Source organism: Giraffa tippelskirchi, chromosome 8 (genome assembly GCF_054371585.1).
Source record: "Giraffa tippelskirchi isolate mGirTip1 chromosome 8, T2T-mGirTip1v1.2.pri, whole genome shotgun sequence".
Taxonomy (NCBI): Eukaryota; Metazoa; Chordata; class Mammalia; order Artiodactyla; family Giraffidae; genus Giraffa; species Giraffa tippelskirchi.
In genome coordinates, this window is record NC_137282.1 from 114,258,932 (window position 1) to 114,280,520 (window position 21,589).

The 21,589-nt window shown below is 38.5% G+C and overlaps 1 protein-coding gene across 32 annotated transcripts in view; it reads left to right on the top strand.

Moving 5' to 3' along the window:
- The window catches only part of FBXW11 (F-box and WD repeat domain containing 11), a 188,193-nt gene that overhangs the window by 39,800 nt on the left and 126,804 nt on the right, over positions 1–21,589 (top strand). For 15 of the 32 annotated variants that reach the window (XM_081520752.1, XM_081520721.1, XM_081520736.1 and 12 more), the window contains one exon: positions 860–961. The exons of 15 other annotated variants lie outside the window; for them this stretch is intronic. In XM_081520752.1, coding sequence (XP_081376878.1) covers positions 911–961 — 51 coding nt within the window. In that variant the 5' untranslated portion in view covers positions 860–910. Of the gene's footprint in view, positions 1–6; positions 66–859; positions 962–21,589 lie in introns of those variants that run through there. 2 more of the 32 variants (XM_081520727.1, XM_081520722.1) reach the window with 1 other exon arrangement.

Sequence of the window (21,589 nt, forward strand, 5' to 3'; positions counted from 1 at the left end):
CTCTAGGTCTCCTGTAATTTTATTTAGGGAAGTGCAAAAACTGTACCCAGATGATAAAATTTCAGGTGATCAAAGTTTTTATAATAGAGGCATCATAGTCTTGTGGAATGAATGTGGGTTTTAATAGCAGCAACCAAAGTTTGAAATTCTGACTTTCCCCTCCTTTGCTGTTTGTCTGTGTGCAAATGACTTACCTTTGAACCTCAGTTTCTTGACACTGTGGTGTGGTAATTAGAGAACACGTTTAAAGTGCCAGGCCCCATAGTAGGTAATGTAATGATGGCAATTGTAATTATACGACAGAGACCAAAAACCACTGGGGCTTCCCTGGTGGCTCAGATGGTAAAGAACCTACCTGCAATGCTGGAGACATGGGTTCGATCCCTGGGTGGGGAAGATCCCCTGGAGGAGGGCATGGCAACCCACTCCAGTATTCTTGCCTATAGAATTCCATGGACAAAGGAGCCTGGCGGGCTGCAGTCCATGGGGTCACAAAGAGATAGACAACGACAGAGCTACTAAGCACATGATGTTAGAGTCATAGTCTCACCACTAATCTTGTTTTGCCCTCAACCTTTACAGTTCCCTTTAATGGGTTTCCACTGAAACATTCTTTCTCTCCCTCTTGATTCTGTTCACTGTACCCTGAGGAGTTAGTGGTTGGCAGCAGAAACCTCCTTTCCGTAGGACAGAAAGTGGGCCCTCTCCCAGGTTTGCCTAAGTTTTGCTGGACCCCTGACCTCCAAGCTGCCATGGGTGCACCCCCTGCCCGACTAACATTCAAGTTGCCTGTGTGAAGGAGTGATTTGTTGCGGCCTCTAACTGCTTCTTCTCTTCCTTCCTTTTTGTCATCCTGCAGTGTTCTGTGCCAAGGTCTTTGTGGCTAGGCTGCGCCAACCTGGTAGAGAGCATGTGCGCACTGAGTTGCCTGCAGAGCATGCCCAGTGTCAGATGTCTCCAGGTGCCTCTCTTCTTTCTTGTTGTAAATGTGTTTTTTACGTATACCATGAACATTTGTTGAAACTTGCAGTAGTGTGTTTAATCCAATGTTAAGTCTGCTAAATGTTCTGTGTAACCCTCTGCTTTCCTCCAGCCTGGGTGCCCTACATGGAGGAGTTCACACCAAGAGGGGCCCTTCTGAGCAAATGGGTCTTTGGCTGGGCCCTATTCTGCTCCTCTTTTTCTGCGCCTGCTTTTTATCCCCCCAGCCCCCACCTTGAATCTGTGATTCTCATGTTTAATAGTTGTGCATGTACCCCTAAAACCTTGACATTTTCCATTTGGCTACTTTTAACAATTCTTTCTTGAGTTGGGAGGGTTTCATAATTAAAGTGGTGATTTTTCTATTTTGAAACTCATCGTTTTGGCTTGCTTTCTCTCCCTCCTTCCACAAAGGAGTAGAGAGGGAATCACTAACAGTATAAAGCCTCAAATTGAAGTTTATAAAGATCACAGCTTTATGCTGGCAATAACTGTCAGTTTGGGCCACCTCCCAAAGACCAGATCTGACACCTGTCCTTAGGGTCCACCCAGTTTTCCAGGCTGAGGCTGGCAGAGAATTCCACAGATAAAACTCTTTGGGGGTGTGGGAGGGGTTGCTCCAATAAAAGCTATTAGCAGGTGTGCAGCTGGACTGACCTCACATGTTGGGATGGATTCTAACAGAGTCAAGGCAGAAAACATTGTGACTTTATTGGGGAAGCTCTGTTTAGAGAAAGCATGTGTTTAATTTAGTATGGTTTCAGTAGCAGTATTCAGCTTTCATCACTGTATGTTCCAGACAGTTTGATATATCTTTAAAAAGCAGTATTGAATTCCTGGCATCCTGTTGCGACTGCCCTGTTTTAGGAAAACACTGTAGAACTAGGAAATGATTTAGAGAGCGATCTTATTGATGGTATGGGTTTACTTTACTGTTCTTGAGGTAATCTTTCTATTCATGTTTACAGTCTTTAAATGGAGTTGGGGAGCCAGAAAGGGGGAAAATTTCCTTCATATTGGGATTGTGAACATTCTGAGCTGTGTTGGTGTGGTTATTGATTCAGATTGCTTTCTTTAGAAAAAACCAGTTAACTTGAGGGTGAAGTCAGTATAAGATCCAGTTGTCTTAGAGTCTGTATGAAAAGAGTTAGGACTCTTAGGGTCCAGGGATTGGGTGTTTCAGTGATGCTCCAGTATAATGCATATTTACTGCTGGAAAAGCAATGTCTCTGCATATGATGTAACTTTAACAAAAACGGTTTTGAAATAGCAGACTGGGGTTACTGCATGTGCTCCCCTTGGTGCTAAATATCGGGTGTTTGCATTACAGTAATAGTGTGCACATCTTTGTCTTCTGTTTTTCTGAAAATGCTTACTTGAATGTTACAGTTGCTTTTTAGTGGATTGATCCAGCTTTTATCCAGAAATTTAAGCAGGCGAAGAATTGTAGGTGTTAATGACATCTGGAAGTGCAGATTATTTTTATTGCATTCGGTTAGAAGTAATTGACCAATGGAAGGCATTATTCAGTATATTTTAGTAGTAGCAGTATTGAGAATTCTCTGGAGTTGGGTTGAGTTGGAGCAAATACGGTTTCTACCTTGAAAATGGAAACCCAGATAAGTTAATTCTTTGACTCATCTCTCCCAGTGAAAATCATTTAAGAGAAAAAATATAAACATTGCCTTGAATAGACCTTAAAATAAGGTGAAATATTGAGTGATATTCACTGAAATGTTAATGGCACAAATAGTGTCTTCAGAGGTGTATTGGGGAATTTTGTTTATTTAGATTTTTATTTTCTTTAGTTTATGGAAGAATATGCAGCACAGTAAAGTGAAATATGTACTCAGCTGATTGGAGTTACCTGATCATTCTATTTTGTTCCATTTGTGAAAGGAAAGGAAACATATATAAATGAACTTGGACAACTTCCTTTCTCTCTGTTCATTGGTTTTATATATTATTTTAATTGTCTACCTCCAGTATCCAAACCAAGTACTAAAAGTTAGTGACTTAATTTGAATAGGGGCTTTTTCAAAGAATGCCTATTGCTTATAAGCTACATCTTATTTTTGTCACAAAGGTGACTTCTGCATCCATATTGTCAGCAAGCCCATTTTAAGAAGGCCCTAGAAAAGCAGGAACAGGCTGCCCGAAGAGCCTGGTTGACTGTGCTAGAGCTCTGGGATGGCGTGAAAGGGCCCCCTTAGGATGACCACACGCACCAAGGAGCAGTTGCAGCTTGAGCAGCTGGCCTGTCTGTTGGCTGAATCACCGCACCTTTGGAAAAGCAGGAGTAAAGTTAGTACTGTAGTTGCCTTTAGGCATAATGTATTCCTCTAGTTTCTGCCGTCTGTGAGACAGGAAAAGGAATAGTAAAGACTTAAAAAAATAAAAACCATTCATTTACCTCAATAAAACTGTTTTGAAAAAAAAACCCACTCACTACCAGTTGTACTCAGGGCTTCATATAGATTAGCTTTGTGACAACCCTATGAGGTAGGTATCATTAGTCTCATTTTTTCAGATGTAGAAACGGGGTCTCAGAGGTGATATGTATGATTGGACTCAAGTTAATTTGTGAAGTGGTAGAGCTAGCATTTAAATCCAAGATTTGTGTGATTCCAAAATTGATTTTCTTTCCTCCACACTGGAATGCTGCTATTTCTAGAGTTTTCCATTTTAGTTTTGTTTGTGAAAACTTTGCTACTGAGATATCCGGTGTGTGGCTTATTTAGTCATTATTTGAAAATAAAAAAAGAAAAACCTGCCAAATCTCTCTGGAGGGAGGAAATTACATTCCCCTTACCAAGCTGAGCCTTTCTGAGCTAGCCTCTCTCCTAGTTCCATTTGGATAGTTGTTGTTTAGTCACTAAGTGGCGTCCGACTCTTTTGCAACCCCATGGACTGTAGCCTGCCAGGCTTCTCTGTCCATGGAATTTCCCAGGGAAGAATACTGGAGTGGGTTGCCATTTCCTATCCCAGGGGATCTTCCCAACCCAGGGATTGAACCCACATCTGCTGCATTGGCAGGTGAATTCTTTACCACTGAGCCACCAGGGAAGCCCCATTGTGGATAGTGCTGTGCAGCAATTAATAGAACTTTTTGACAGCTGCTTTTTTTGTTTCTTTCCCATTCACTAAGTATAGTGATCCACACTGATTTGAGAACACTGCAGTTGGAACTTACAGCTACCATAAGCGAATATTTTTTAGAGAAGGGAGATAGCTTGGTAGAAAGAATCGCGGTTCTGGAGCAGACAAGCCTCAATTCTGGTCTTCTGTCTGATGCTTAGTAGCTATGTGATGCTCGCTGGTCAAGTTTCTTATTCTCCTGACCCTCCATTTCCTCATCCTTTGCATGGAGATGGTTGGATCTGCCTACACGGTTTTATGAAGTAGAGGGAGATAGCATCTACACCCTACCATTGGCTGGCCGTTGGGGGAATGAGAATTCATTTCTTTCATTGCTTGCCCCTGGTTCCGTGTTTAAGAAGAGGAAGTCCGGCCTGACAGTCTCCGAGTCCAGGGCAGGATTAGAGTAAGATGAAAGATTGGGTATATGATATGGCCCCTGCGGTCAGGGGTTCTTGTTTAGTTAAGGGGTGTCTCCTTAGGTCAGACATGGCTGTTCCAAGTCGATGTCTTTGTCTTTTTTTCTAGTAAGTGTTGGGGATTTATGATTTCTTGTTCATTATTCTGTTGAACTCTAGGGCCAGTAATGGGAAGGCTTGAAATAACCTTTCAATGGTAGAGTGTAGTATTTTATGAACATTAAAAAACTTTTTTTTCTCTTTATAAGAAAATTTACTAAGTATAGTTTATTTTAAAAAAAAAATCTATTGGTAACCTCACCACCCAGAGAGAACATTTGTTGCTGTTTTAAGGTTTCTCTTCCTCCTGCCTGTTGGGCAGGAAAGAACTCATCAAATTGTGCATGTTCTCTTCATTATTGTGGTGATGAAAATGATTATAAGAGTGAGGTTTTAATGTCCTATGGAACCCCACAGTGTGACTTTGGAATCACGAGAAGGATGAAAGAGGGCTTAGCATAATGCCACTCACACTTTTACTCACCTGGAATAGCTCTGGATTTAGCTGTATTAGATAGCAAGACTCGTAGCAAGATTTTATGTGAAAAATTCTGTGGAACTTTCCAAACACACAAAAGTAAAGAGACCCTTTCAACTCAACTGCAAACAGTTTTCAAAATGAAGCTATTCTTAGTCCAACTTTCTCTTTCTTGAACTTTGTTTTTTCTGGAGCATTTTTAAACAAATCTAAGATAGCTTTAAAAAAAGAAGGAGCATGACAAATCACTGTTTTATGTTAGCAAAAAAAAGGAATCATAAAAAAGGTTCAAAGAATTAAAAATAGTACAACTAATATAGAAAGTTACAAAAGACATGTGTTTCCTTTGAACCCAGGCCTCACTTCCCAAAGTGTTACTTAGGAGTTTCCCCTGTTATCCTTTAGATAGAAGCTTAAAAAACTACAAATATGACCATATTATACATATTACTTTTCAGCTAATAGCTTTTTCAAAATAGTAAGATACATTGCCCATCTTTCCATATCAGCATATAAGACCATGTGAACCCTGTTCTTTTTAACAGACACAGAAATATTTCATCATGTTGGCTTTATCATTTAAAAAATATATATCCAGTTCCCTATTAAAATATATATCCAGTTCCCTATTAAAATATATATCCAGTTCCCTATTAAAATATATATCCAGTTCCCTATTAAAATATATATCCAGTTCCCTATTAAAATATATATCCAGTTCCCTATTAAAATATATATCCAGTTCCCTATTAAAGGAACTTTGGGGCTCAATTTTTTTCTATCATGGCACTTTATTTGAATGAATGTATATCATTAGCTTTGCATAATTATGTATGTAGAATAAATTCCTAGAAGTACAATTGCTTGGTCAAAGAATATCAGTGTTTTACTATTAAATGGTCCATTTTCAGAAAAGTAATACTCTTTCCTATCCATCCCCCCAACAAATGTTAACAGTTAATGTTGTCTAGCATTGCATATTTCAGTTTTTTCATTCATAGGATTTGTAACTCTACAATTATAGGGATTTTCTAATTTTTTTAAAATAGGGAAAATGGGCTCACTGTAGAAAAACCACAGTACAGTCTCCTTTATTTACTTATCATCATATTATAGACATGTCTCCAGATTTTGTAAAGCCTAACTCTTTTACCAGTGGCAGTTTCACCAACTTTTATCATCGGTAGATTTGAGAGGAGTACAGTTTTTTTTTTCTGAATTACAATACATTGTATATAAATATAGAAATCTTAACTGTTGATTATAACTCAGTGATCTGTCACAAAATAAACAGTGATTTATTTTGCTAGAAGTGGCTAAATTGTTTCCATGGAGGGTGGACCACTTTATAATCTAGTTTATTTCTATAAGCTCTGGATATCATTTAAAAATATTTAAGGTTTACTTTTAAAATATTATTAAAAATAACCTATACTTGTTCAAATTTAAACTAATAATAAAAAAATGACAAATAGTAACATGGTGAATTAAAACTTTATACCATCATTTTAAATCACTGCATCATATTCCATTTAATCGACATATTGCTGATTTTAAGAAACACTCCCTCTTTGTCAAGACTTTTTCCAGTTTTGGAGACATCCTTGTTAGGCAGAACGTCATTGTAGCTAAGTCTTTGTATACTTCTTTGATTATTTCCCTAAGTGAAGGAGTGTGCACATTGAAACACTTTAGGTTACTAAGTTGTACTTTTGACAAGTTGGGTCATTTTCCACTCCTAAAAGCAGTGGATGAGAGATTCCCTTTTTATATGTCTTTGCTGGCACTGGATAGTTTAATTTTGTATTTTTTTTGCCATTCCTGTGAATGAAAATGTTAAAATACATATGTATTTACTGGCCATTTCTACTTGTCTTCTATGAGTTATCTCTTCATACCTACTTTATATTTTTCTAAAATGACTTTTAAAAAAAATCTGAGTTGTAGGAACTCTTTACATATTAAATATAGTAACTCTTGTCATTTATTGCAGATGTTTTCCCCTGACTTTTGCCTTTCAGTTTTGTTGATAATGCTTAGAAATTTTTACTTTTATAATATAGTCATATTTATTCTTTTTATTAATTTATTTTTTATTGAAGTATAGTTGATTTACAATATGTTAATTTCTGCCATACAGAGTGATTCAGTTATACACACACACGCACACACATTTTTTTTCAGACTCTTCTTCCGTTATGGTTTGTCCCAGGATGTTGATTACGGTTCCCTGTGCTCTCCAGTAGGCCCTTGTTCGTCCATTCTGCTGTGATGGTTTGCCTGTGCTCACTCCACACTCCCAGTCCGCCCCTCCCACACCCCGTCCCCCGTGGCAGCCTCACGTCTGCTTTCTCTGTATGTGTCTGGTCCTGTTCCACAGACAGGTTCGTGTATGTCATGTTGTAGATTCCTCGTAGAAGTGTCTTCGTACGGTGTTTGTCTTTTTCTTTGTGAGTTACTTCGCTGAGTGTAATCTCCAGGTTCATCCGTGTTGCCGGAAGTGGCCTTTTGTTCCTTTATATGGGTGAGTGGCAGTCTGTTGTATGTGTCTGCCACATCTTCTCTATCCACTCATCTGTCAGTGGACATCTAGGTTGTTTCCATGTCTTGGCTGTTGCGAATAGCGCTGCTGTGAACATAGGGGCGCATGTAACTTTCTGAATTATAGTTTGGTAGGGATATACGCCTAGGAGTGGGATTGCTATATCGTATGGTAACTTTAATTTTCTGAGGAACCTATCATACTTTGTTCCACAGTGGCTGCACCAACTTACATTCCCGTCAGCAGTGTAGGAGGGTTCCCTTTTCTCAATACCCTCTCCAGCATTTGTTATTTATAGACTGTAAAAGAAAATAATTTTATTTTTGGTTGTGCTGGGTCTTCGCTGCTGCCTGCAGGCTCTCTCTGGTTGTAAAGAGTCAGGGGCTGCTCCTCGTTGCAGTGCCTAGGCTTCTCATTGCGGTGGCTTCTCTTGTTGCAGAGCACAGGCTCCAGGTGCATGGGCTTCAGTAGTTGTAGCACATGGGCTCACTAGCTGTGGCATATGGGTTTAGTTGCCCTGTGGCATGTGGAATCTTCCTGGGCCAGAGACTGAACCCACGGTCCCTGCATTGGCAGGCAGTTGCTTATCCCCTGTTGCAGTAGACTTTTTAAGATGGCCTTCTGATTAGCATGAGGTGGTACTTCATTGTAATCTTCATTTGCATTTCTCTAATAATAGCAGCGGTGAGCATCTTTTCATGTGCCTGTTGGCCACCTGTAGTCATTCCTTCCCTTTACCATTCTTCTAGTGGTCTTTGGCTTGGCTTTATGTTTAAATCTTTCTGTTCCTTCTGCAATTTACTTTGATCAAGTCTTTGAATCAGGGATCCACATTCTTTCTAGATGGCCACTCTGCTTTCTGCATACTATTTACTGATCCAGCTTTTCTCCATTGGTTTGAAATCATATGCGTATTTCATTTCCTTAAATCTGATAATGCCCACTCATAGAAATCTCTTTCAAGATTTTGTTTTTCTTCACTACCCTAGTATCAACATCAGTTTTTAACTTCTGTGGGATTGTCATAGTCTGCAGTATATCATGCTGTCTTTTATACAAATAATGCTGGTTTCAAAGTCTCTTGTTACTGATGATAAACTTTGAAAATTCAAAATTTCAAAGTGCCAAACAGAATGATTTATTTTAGCATTTTTCTAAAGAAGTGATTTTTCCTCTGTTTTTACTATGAATTGAAATTGTTGCGTATTTTGTAAAATTATTTCCATGTCATATTTTCTGAAAACAGAGTGACTTTATGATCTCAGAATTTGAAGCAGCAGAAGCAATAGCAAGTAAATTAATATTTTGGAGAAAGTTCTAATGATAGCACAATGGTTGACATATAGTACTAACGTTCAAGAAATAGTACTTTATTAACTTCATTGATCATATACATATGTTTAAACACTTCAGAAATCACATACACTTGCCATGGTTGAGAGCTTCTTTGGATAGTAGATAAGTATAAAGAAGAACTTAATCATTCAACCATATTCTCACTTTTAGTGTACATTCTTTTGTTTTTTTTTCTTGTCATTTTATTTCTATGTGTGTGTGTATATATATATATTTATTTTGTCTTGTTTATAGATAGGCTTATACTCTATATATACTGAATTATAACCCCATTTTTACCAATATGGTTCACATTAATAAACCTAGGTCTTCATTTTTAATAATTACTTAGAGTTTAATTGTCTGGATGTATAGTAATTTAATCACTCTCCTACTGATGGACATTAAGGTTATTAAATTTTAGTCTGTACTTACTTATTAGGTTGTATGTACAATAATTTAATCACTTTCCTCATGATGGACGTTAAAGTTATTAAATTTTAGTCTGTACTTACTTCTTAGGTTGTAGTCATTGGAAAAATTCTAAATCAAAGGGTATAAACTTTTTAAGGTTTTCTAACATTGACCAATCCTCCACCAAAAACTTAACTCTGATCTACATTATTCTCAGCAGTATTTGATAGTAGAAATAAATACCCAATGTAGAAAACTGGAAAGCATAGGAAAACACAAAGAATACATTAAAAAAAAAATCATACTTTGTTTACTCATTTGTTTATTCAAGCAACAAATATTTATGATGCTTCTACTATGGCCCAGGGATTATTGTAGGGGCTGGAAATACAGGAGTGCACAAAAAGCCACTCTGTCTTGGAACTTAAATTTTACTGGGGACAGAAAGGAAATGAGTAAATCACATGGTATTTTAGGTAGTAAGAAGTGCTATGGAGAAAGTTGGGGGGTAGGGCACTCCAAGGAGGCTTTTATTTTACAAGAGATGGAAAGTCATTAGAGAAAACTGCCTGCAGTACAGGAGACCGGGGTTTGACCCCTGGGTTGGGAAGATCCCCTGGAGAAGGAAATGGCAACTCACTCCAGTATTCTTGCCTGGAAAATCCTATAGACAGAGGAGCGTGGTGGGTGACAGGCCACGAGGTTGCAAGAGTCGGACCTGACTTAACGACTAAACCACCACCAGAGGAGTGATTTATTCTACTAACATGTAAATAGGATCTCTGTCTGCTGTATGCTATGACCAGTGTGTTCTCTTGGCAAAACTCTATTAGCCTTTGCCCTGCTTCATTCTGTACTCCAAGGCCAAAGTTGCCTGTTACTCCAGGTGTTTCTTGACTTCTACTTTTGCATTCCAGTCCCATATAATGAAAAGGACATCTTTTTTGGGTGTTAGTTCTAAAAGGTCTGGTAGGTCTTCATAGAACTGTTCAACTTCAGCTTCTTCAGCGTTACTGGTTGGGGCATAGGCTTGGATTACCATGATATTGAATGGTTTGCCTTGGAAACGAACAGAGATCATTCTGTCGTTTTTGAGATTGCATCCAAGTACTGCATTTCGGACTCTCTTGTTGACCATGATGGCTACTCCATTTCTTTTAAGGGATTCCTGCCCACGGTAGTAGATATAATAGTCATCTGAGTTAAATTCACCCATTCCAGTCCATTTTAGTTTGCTGATTCCTAGAATGTCGACGTTTACTCTTGCCATCTCCTGTTTGACCACTTCCAATTTGCCCTGACTCATAGACCTAACATTCCAGGTTCCTATGCAATATTGCTCTTTACAGGATCAGACCTTGCTTCTGAATAAAATCAGATTGATTATATTCTTTGCAGCCAAAGATGGAGAAGCTGCATACAGTCAGCAAAAACAAGACCGGGAGCTGACTGTGGCTCAGATCATGAACTCTGTATTGCCAAATTCAGACTTAAATTGAAGAAAGTAGGGAAAACCACTAGACCATTCAGGTATGACCTAAATCAAATCCCTTATGATTATACAGTGGAAGTGAGAAATAGATCTAAAGGACTAGATATGATAGACAGAGTGCCTGATGAACTATGGACAGAGGTTCTTGACATTGTACAGGAGACTTGGATCAAGACCATCCCCATGGAAAAGAATGCAAAAAAGCAAAATGGCTGTCTGAGGAGGCCTTACGAATAGCTGTGAAAAGAAGAGAAGGGAAAAGCAAAGGAGAAAAGGAAAGACATTCTCATTTGAATGCAGAGTTCCAAAGAATAGCAGGGAGAGATAAGAAAGCCTTCCTCAGCAATCAATCCAAAGAAATAGAGGAAAACAACAGAATGGGAAAGACTAGAGATTTCTTTAAGAAAATTAGAGATACCAAGGGAACATTCCATGCAAAGATGGGCTCGATAAAGGACAGAAATGTTATGGACCTAACAGAAGCAGAAGATAATAAGAAGAGGTGGCAAGAATACACAGAAGAACTGTACAAAGAGGATCTTCACAACCCAGATAATCACGATGGTGTGATCACTCACCTAGAGCCAGACATCCTGGAATGTGAAGTCAAGTGGGCCTTAGAAAGCATCACTATGAACAAAGCTAGTGGAGGTGATGGAATTCCAGTTGAGCTATTTCAAATCCTGAAAGATGATTCTGTGAAAGTGCTGCACTCAATATGCCAGCAAATCTGGAAAACTCAGCAGTGGCCACAAGACTGGAAAAGGTCAGTTTTCATTTCAATCCCAAAGGAAGGCAATACCAAAGAATACTCAAACTACCCCACAATTGCACTCATCTCACCCGCTAGCAAAGTAATGCTCAAAATTCTCCAAGCCAGGCCTTAGCAATAGTGAACCGTGAACTTCCAGATGTTCAAACTGGCTTTCGAAAAGGCAGAGGAACCAGAGATCAAATTGCCAACATCCTCTGGATCATCGAAAAAGCAAGAGAGTTCCAGAAAAACATCTATTTCTGCTTTATTGACTATGCCAAAGCCTTTGACTGTGTGGATCACAATAAACTGTGGAAATTCTGAAAGAGATGGGAATACCAGACCACCTGACCTGTCTCTTGAGAAAACCTGTATGCAGGTCAGAAAGCAACCGTTAGAACTGGACATGGAACAACAGACTGGTTCCAAATAGGAAAAGGAGTACGTCAAGGCTGTATACTGTCACCCTGCTTATTTAACTTATACGCAGAGTACATCATGAGAAACGCTGGGCTGGAGGAAGCACAAACTGAAATCAAGATTGCCGGGAGAAATATCAATAACCTCAGATATGCAGATGACACCACCCGTATGGCAGAAAGTGAAGAAGAACTAAAAAGCCTCTTGATGAAAGTGAGAGAGGAGAGTGAAAAAGTTGGCTTAAAGCTCAACATTCAGAAAACTAAGATCATGGCATCTGGTCCTATCACTTCATGGGAAATAGATGGGGAAACAGTGGAAACAGTGAGAGACTTTATTTTTTTGGGCTGCAAAATCACTGCAGATGGTGATTGCAGCCATGAAATTAAAAGACGCTTACTCCTTGGAGAGAAAGTTATGACCAACCTAGATAGCATATTAAAAAGCAGAGACATTACTTTGCCAACAAAGATCCGTCTAGTCAAGGCTATGGTTTTTCCAGTAGTCATACATGGATGTGAGAGTTGGACGGTGAAGAAAGCTGAGCACCGAAGAATTGATGCTTTTGAACTGTGGTGTTGGAGAAGACTCTTGAGAGTCCTTTGGACTGCAAGAAGATCCAACCAGTCCACCCTAAAGGAGATCAGTCCTGAGTGTTCATTGAAAGGACTGATGTTGAAGCTGAAACTCTAATACTTTGGCCACCTCATGCAAAGAGTTGACTCATTGGAAAAGACCCTGATGCTGGGAAGGATTGGGGGCAAGAGGAGAGGGGGGGATGACAGAGGATGAGATGGTTGGATGGCATCACCGACTCGATGGACATGAGTTTGGGTAAACTCCGGGAGTTGGTGATGGACAGGGAGGCCTGATGTGCTGCGATTCATGAATTTGCAAAGAGTCGGAGATGACTGAGCGACTGAACTGAACTGAACTGAACTGTCTGCTGTATAGATAATAGAATGAAGAGAGAAAACAAGGGGGCCAACTCTAAGGTTGACCAGTTTATTATTCATGGTTCCCCAGAGAGATAGAACCAGTAGTACTAGGTAGGTAGATGGATAGATAGATATTTTAGAGAATTGGCTCACATGATTGTGGGGACTGGCAAAGTTAAAATTGGTATGACGAAGCAGCAGAAATGCAGGCAAGATTTCGGTGTTACAGTCTGGAGGCAGAATGTTTTCTCTTAAGGCCCTCAACTTATTAAATAAGCCCTATCTACATTTTGGAAGGTAGTATGCAATCAGATCTACAAAATAACCTTCACAGCAACATATAGATTATGGCTTGACCAAACAACTGGCCGAGTTGACACATAAAATTAACCATTATTACTGTGACTGAAAAGAGGCCAAACTTTGAAATTAGGGATACAAATGGAAACAGAAGCAGTCCATGACCAAATGAAGAAAGGTGAGTGTGACATTAGTAAACATGATACCAATCTTATCAAGCCAGTACCATTTGTATCTCCCATATCTAATAACCATTTAGTTAGAGGTGATTTGGACTTTTGAGTACCTAGTATGGGAAGATAAAAATACAGTATGTGTCTGCTTGTGATAATGAAATGCTTTAGTAATGATTCTTCACGAAGAGTCATTCAGTACATAGTCCTCATTTTGTAGAAGAACCATACGTGTGTAGGGATCTCACAGTTAACACTTAGGCCAGTCATAGTACTAAGCCTTTTCCCGTACTTTTTCTTAATCCTCTGAACAGTTTTATGAACTAGGTTCTGTTATGTCTGTTTTATACATGAGGAAACGGAGATTCAGAGAGGAAGAAAGCTTGTGACTTGCCTAAGGGCACACACTTACTACGTAAGGGGCAAAGCCAGGATGTAAACAGAGTCTCTTTGGTTCCAGTCAGCTTTGGTTTGGTGGTATTAGTCTCTCAGTGGTTGTAGTCTCTTAAGTCATATCCAACTCTTTGCGACCTCATGGAGCCCGCCAGGCTCCTCTGTCCATGGAATTTCCCAGGCAAGAACACTGGAGTGGGTAGCCATTTCCATCTCCAGGGGATCTTCCTGACCCAGGGATTGAACCCAGGTCTCCTGCTTGTCAGGTAGCTTCTTTACCATTGAGCTATCTGGGAAGCCCCTCCAAACACCTTACTGCCTCTCAAAGCAGAAACTATTTTCATAGAGACGATTATGTGTATTTTAAGTTGTAAATAGAGTTTTCTAGGACAATTATGCAATAGGAATGCTATTTATGTTGTTACATCAGTAGCTTACATGATCAAGTATCTCTTTAGAGGCCTTCTCTGGCCACCCAGTCTAAAATAGCTTTCTGCTTTTCACTCTGTTCCTTTACCCTACTTTATTTTTTCTTCATAGCACTTAGCACTGCCTGAAATTACATTCCATGTTTGTTTTTTTTCCCCTCCTGTTTATTGTCTTTCTCCCCATCGAAACCCCAGGTTCCATGAGAAAAGGGTCATGTCTTAGTCTGCATGATAAATTCACCTGTTTGTAAAATAGTTTCCCCATCGAAACCCCAGGTTCCATGAGAAAAGGGTCATGTCTTAGTCTGCATGATAAATTCACCTGTTTGTAAAATAGTTTCTGAACAGGCAGAATAAACTGGAGTGAAGAAATGGCTGTCTAAGCTCGGGACTGTTGGGATTATATGGTGTAGTGGTATGTGGTGTCATAGCCAGAACTACTTTGGACTTAGTTCTCTGAGTTCTTTGAGTTCAAGTATTCAAGTCAGTTGAAGGAGTTTCTTGAGGAAAAAATGATTTTGCTTTGAAGACCAGCTTGTTGTATTGTTGTTTTGCTTCAAAAATAATCTTTTCTGATTATAAAAGTAATGCATGCATATTGTAGAATGTTGGGATAAAATTAGAAGAATGAGAAATAATTTATGGGAATATCATTCTTAATATTTTGGCATATTTTCTTTGAGTTTTTAATCTGTGCATATGCTTTACATCCTTAAGAATTATATCTATATAATTATATAACCTTATATGCTTTATTTTACTTTACATACTTTGTACACTTATTCAGGATTATTGTGTTTATATTTTACTGTTAAAAATTTCTCATGATTTGAAATGACCACATTCCATCAACATCCTATAATTTGACATTTTTCTGGATACTTAGACTCTTTACTTTTATTTATTAAAAATGAATCACCATCTTTTTGCACAAATCTTTGCCTTCCTTTTCAATTACTTAGGATATATTCCTAGGATATATATATATATGTATATATCTTGTCACATTGTTTTCCAGAGGGTTTGCATCTCCCTGTACCCTCACTAGGATTGAGCATTACTATTTTGAATAAAATTAACTAGCCTAATTTGTATAACTCATCAGTATACTCTTAAAATCACAGGCCTCTTCACAAATGGCAACTCTTCTCTGAGCAATTTGAGTATATGTTGAGTCAGCTAAGCCATGGCCTACTAAAAGAAGATCTAATAATACTAGATACACTTGGCCAAGAAAAAGAATTTGAGAGACATTTTCAAATACATAACAACTGTGCCAGTCTGTGCCTTCTTACTGAATTACCTGGGTGCTCTGATAATAATGCAAAATTGAGATCATTCCGTTTGGATGAGATTATTTAGAAAATACTTGAAACATAGTACCACCCATACATTTTGTACATTTTTTACTGACTGCTGTGTGCCATGGACTGTACTGTGGTAGTACAGAGAACCGGCTGCCAGTTTTTGTAGATAGATGGCATATGAAAACTTTACCTTAGTATAAGGAAGGTCTTTCTGTTCCTTCCTCCCTTTAGAAAACCAGGTGTCTCTTACTGAAGTCCTTGTAAAATCTCTTAGAGCTTGCTTCCTTTTTAAATTCTGAGTAAAAGGCAAATGTTAAATTCTTCATCTGTGGAGACAACAAGAGATGAAAAATTAAGGGTTAGAGTCATGGTAACCAGAAGAAACGGTCACCTCATTAATTTCAAAGGAAAAACTTTACCAGAAGCACTGCACAGAGGGCTCTGTGGAGTTCACAGGGAAAGAGATGGTGAACCCCTGGTTGTCAGCCGGAAGTGAATCCTGGGGAGACACTGCGTCTGTAGTGTCCTCAGTCAGTACCAGATGGAGGTATTTACTGAGGTCGTCTGACGGCGGTGGTGAAAAAGGGCACAAAAGGTTTCAGCACATATTTTTTCCTAGGGAATCCCATAGCTTGAAGTGTTCGATATTAATTATTGCAAACAAGCCATTGAAAGATTTAATTTTATTCATTTTGAGGCAGTGTTGAACTTAGTTATAAGTATACAACACTAAGAACCTTTTGCTCCTCAGACTGTATGAGAATAAAGCTGACTAAATGCTTTGTCATGTTCTGGTGTTTTGGTGTGTATTTCTTACAAAGGAAGATGTTCTACATAATCCTAACTGAGTCAAATCAGTAAATTAACATTTGACACATTACTGCCATCCAGTCCTTGGTCTCTGAGTTTCATCAAAGGTCCAGTTATGTCCTTTGTAGCAAAGGTATCTAGTTCAGAATAATGAGCTGCCTTGAGTTGTCATACTTTAATTTATTTCAGTCTGAAACAGTTTGTCAGGCTTTCTCTGGACTTCTGTATCCTTGGCACTTTTGAAGATTACCGATCAGTTATTTTGTAGTATGTCTGTCAATTTGGGTTTGTTTCCTTATGATTAAATTTAATTTATACCAGGAAATCTTTGAAATCACAAAAGTGATGCTGTCTTTATCTTTATAACTCTGATTTGTTTCGTTACTAATGGTGGCCATCTTGATTACTTGAATAAGTAATAATAAGGAGCTTTCTTCACTATAAAGTTACCCTTTTTCTCTTTGTTGTTAAGTATTTTGTGGAGAGATACTTTGAAACTATCAGTTCAGTTCAGTTGCTCAGTCTTGTCTGACTCTGACAAGGTTGTGACGCCAGGGCTCCCTGTCCATCACCAACTCCCGGAGCTTGCTCAAACTCATGTCCATCGAGTTGGTGATGCCATACTGAAACTGCATAAATGTCCTCTTTTCATTAGAATTTTGGTTTATTTACTCATCGGTATAGACTTGTAGTTTCTTATTTTATTCAGTGGGTTTTAATCTGTTATTACGATGGTTATATTATTCAGTTTGGTCATTACACTTTCAAGCTGGGTCCTGTGTCCTTTTGATCTATCCTCATGATTCTTTAAGCACTTCCTTACTTTCTGCTGCAACAAAATTTTTCTCATCTTGTATTTTATCATCATCAGCCCTGGAATTAGAGCTGTAAGGAGCCTTGGTTTCTTTTAGTGAAGAATGACACAGTGGTAAAGAATCTGCCTGCCATTGCTAGAGGCACAGGAGATGTGGGTGCAATCCCTGGGAAAATCCCCTGGAGTAGAAAATGGCAACCCCTTCCGGTATATTTGCTTGGAAAATTCCATGGACAGAGAAGCCTGGCGGGCTACAGTCCATGGGGTTGCAAAGAGTCGACACAGCTGAGCGATTGAGCGTGCGGGTGCGCGCGCACAGAAAGTGTGCTTAGTGCTCTTGGGGTACCACTGCTTCTGTAAGCTCTCAGCCAACAGTGTTAGGTCATATATATATAATTTTGTCTCTGTGAAAAAACAGACCTCTTTTTCTGTGTATTAAAAACCACGAGCTCACAATGATAGCTTCAATTCTAGTCCTTACAGATTTCATTCTAGTATTCTAAGGTAGCCCTTTTCATATTTGTAACTCCTTTCTGTAACAGCGAGAAACAGTGACTCCTGTTTGCCACAGTATATTTAACTTGTTCAGTTCTAGAATGCACATTCAGTAGTTTTAGAATTGCTTACCTATATCATTGAGAAATAAATGTACTAACCATACTGAATATTTCTTTACCATTAACTTTTGGTTTTGGATGTTTAGTCTAGCTGCTGAGTTCCAAAGTCACTTAATTTTTTCCTTGCCATTAAGAATGATTATGTTATTCATTTGAAATGTGTTTAGGTTCATTTGTGGATACAGCAACTCTCTCCCAATCCTTGTTGATTTTATTTTATTTTTTTGAGTATGTAAAGCATTCAATGCAGTTCTAAGAGTACAACCAAAAAGGTGTTGTCATGCTCTCTGTCCTGTTTCCATCCCTCCATTCTTTCCATCCCATTTCCATTGGGTACTGATTTCACTAGTTTCTGGTTTATCCTCCCTGGGTTTCTTTATTCACTAAGGAACAGAGACACACATTCATATTTTCTTATGTCTGCTTATTTCTTACACAAAGAGCGCCATATGTGTGGATGCTATTTTGCGCTTTGCTTTTTTCACCTAAACATGTGCCTTGAACATCACTCTGTGTCAGCCCGTTAGGCCCCCCTCTCTCTTGCTTGAGGCGGCACCATGTGCTGGCGCACGACGGTGCCTTCGGCCAGAGTCTGGTACAGGATCTTGCGGGTCGCTTCCGTTTTTGTTTTGAAATAACAAGCGGTCTCCCAGTGCCTATGTTTATCTTGTGCTGCTTATGCATGTTTATAGAATTTCATTATAGTGTATCTTCAGGGAAAGTTCCTAGAAATGGGGTTGTTGGAGAAAAAGGTTGGTGTGGGATCAAAGGTAATGCTGGATGAAAACGTAAAGCTACTTACGTAGTTTTGTTACATGTTGCCAAATTCTCCTCTAATAGGGTTGCACACACATTTGTCTTCTTCCCAAAAGTGTATAAGAGTGTCTGTTTCCTCACTCAGTTAGTAACAGAATGTCTTTTCATACTTGTGAGTATTTTCCAGTGTTAGGTGAGAAATGTGCAGCCTTAATTTGCATCTCTTTAATTATGAGTGAGCCTTAACATCTATTCTTAAAGGGCCATTTTTATGTCTTGTAAAAAGTCTGTTTATGTCTTTTCCTCATTTTCCTATTGGGATTTTGGTAATTTTTTTCCTCCTCAATTTAAAAGAAAAGTTTAGGTATATAAGTCCTTTTACCTGTGACATACATTGTAAATATTTTTTCTAGTGTTCTAATTTTATCTTTTTCCAAATAGCTGACCAGTTGGCCCACTTACTAAGTTTATTAAAAATTTCCTCAGTGTAGCAGGTACAAACTAATACACAGTGAATAAAGAACAAGGTCCTACTGGGTGTGTGTGTGTGTGTATATATATTTATCACAGGGAACTATATTCAATTAAACCATAATGCAAAAGAATATAAAAAAGAATGCATGCACATGTATAACTGAATCACTTTGCTGTATTGCAGAAACTAACACAGCATTATAAATCTACTATACTTCAATTTTTTTAAAAAGTTCCTCAGTGATTTGAGATGCCACTTTTATCATGTACTAAATTTCTGTATATACCTGGGTCTATTTCTGGACATTATATTCCATTAGGCCAGGATGTGGTTTGCCACATGGCCCTCTGGCCAACCCCAGCCCTATTTTTGTGAATAATGTTATATTGGATCACGGCTGCACTCATTTATTTACTTACCGTCTGTGGCTGCATTTGTGCTGCAGCAGAAGTCAGGGGCTGTGACAAAGTGTGAGGCTTGCAGGGCTTGAGATACTCACTCTCTCACCCTTTACAGAACCTTGCTCACCCATTTTTCCACGTCAGCCTTTACTCTCTGTCCTGTTTTCTTTGTCTTACTTTCATTCTCTTAGGTTATTTTTCTGCACCTGTTACTACATTTTTCATTTCAGTTTATCATTTGGGGGGCATTGTAATTTACTTTCATTTCTGTTATAGTCTTGTTTTTATTTCTTTTGTGAGTTAAATCTTATTTCTGCTTTTGGTACATTTTCTTTCTTGAGTTTTGACTTTCTTATTCAAGACATTTAAGAAATAACATGAAATATTTATTTGAGCATATTTAGCTCAGTTTGGAGTACTCTTGTCAGTCACATTCTGTAAGCACAGTATGCCATAATGCACTAAGACATTCACAGTGTATAATAAATTTAATTTTCTTATGCTTAACTAAAATGATAGTATCTATGTACCATTCTTAGGTAAATTAAGAAAACAATTACCCAAAATCACTCATTAGAGCTTAATTATCTTGACGATCCCAGTTAAGAAAGGTTGATTTGAGGTTTTATTTAGTTTCCTTCTGCTCCTCCCTGCCCTTTCTTCTTTTATGTGTGGGGTTTTCATTAGCTGAATTTTCTTTTTTTGTGTAGATGAAGATTTGCTATGTCACTACATTTTGAGGGGCAAGACATCTCTCCCTTGCCATTTCTTTTTCCGTTATTGTATAGTTTGCAAGAGATGCTTAGCTTTTCCTTTCCTTTTTTTAATTAATAAACTTTTTATTTTAGTTTGGCTACACTGTGCAACTGACAAGATCTTAGGACCAAACCCATACCTCTAGCATTGAAAGCTCAGACTCTTAACCACTGAACTGCTAGGGAATTCCCAAATAATAATTTTTAGAGCAGTTTTAGCCTAAAACTGAGTGGAAGGTATAGAGGGTTCCCAGTTCCCATGTATCCCTTGTTCTTACACAGGCACAGTCTCCCCCACTATTGACATCCTGCCATAGAGTATTATTGCCTGGAGAATCCCTTGGACCAGAGGAGCCTGGCAGGCTACAGTCTATGGGGTTGCAAGAATTGGACACGACTTAGCGACTAAACCACCACCACCATAGACCTACATCACCATCAAGAGTCCACACTTTACATTAGGGTTCACTCTTGTTCATTTTCCAGGTTTTGACAAATGTTCAATGACATGAGTCGACCATTATAGTGGCATACAGAATAGTTTCACTGCCCTAGAAATCCTGTGTGCTCTGCCTGTTCATCCCTTTCTCCTCCTAATCGCTGGCAACCTCTGTTATTTTTGCTGTCTCCATAGTTTTACCTTTTCCAGAATGTCATATAACTGGAATCATTTAGTATAATATATAGCCATTTAACATTGGCTTTTCTCACATAGTGATATGCATTTGAATTTCCTTCATGTCACTTTATAACTTGATGGCTTATTTCTATTTAGTGCCAAATAATATTTCGTTGTCTCTGTATCGCAGTTTATCTGTTCAACTACTGAAGGACATATTGGTTGCTTCCAAGTTTTGGCAGTTATCGATAAAACTGCTGTACACATCAGCGAGCAACTTTTTGTGTGGACATAAGTTTTCAGTTTATATTTGGGTAAATACCGAAGAACGTGATTGCTGGATCGGATGATAAGAGTATGTTTAGTTTCCTAAGAAACTGCTGAGCTTTCAAGTAGCTGCACCATTTTGCTTTTCAATCAGTAGTAAATGAGAATTCCTGTTGTTCCACATCCTCATCAGCATTTGGTATTGTCCTTGTTTTGGATTTTGGCCATTCTGATAGGAGTGTAGTGGTACCTCATTGTTTTGTATCAAATATGAAATATGCTGTTGAACATCTTTTTTATATGCTTACTGCCATTTGTATATATTCTTTGGCTAGGTGTCAGTTAATGTCTTGCCCATTTTAAAAATTAAGTTTTTTAAAATTCATTTTTAATTGGAGGATAAATTGCTTTGCAATGTTGTGTTGGTTTCTGTTGTACAGTGTGAATCAGCTGAAAGTACACGTCTCCCCTTCCTGTTGCGCCTCCACCCTCACCCCGTTCATCGCGTCTGGGTCATCCCAGAG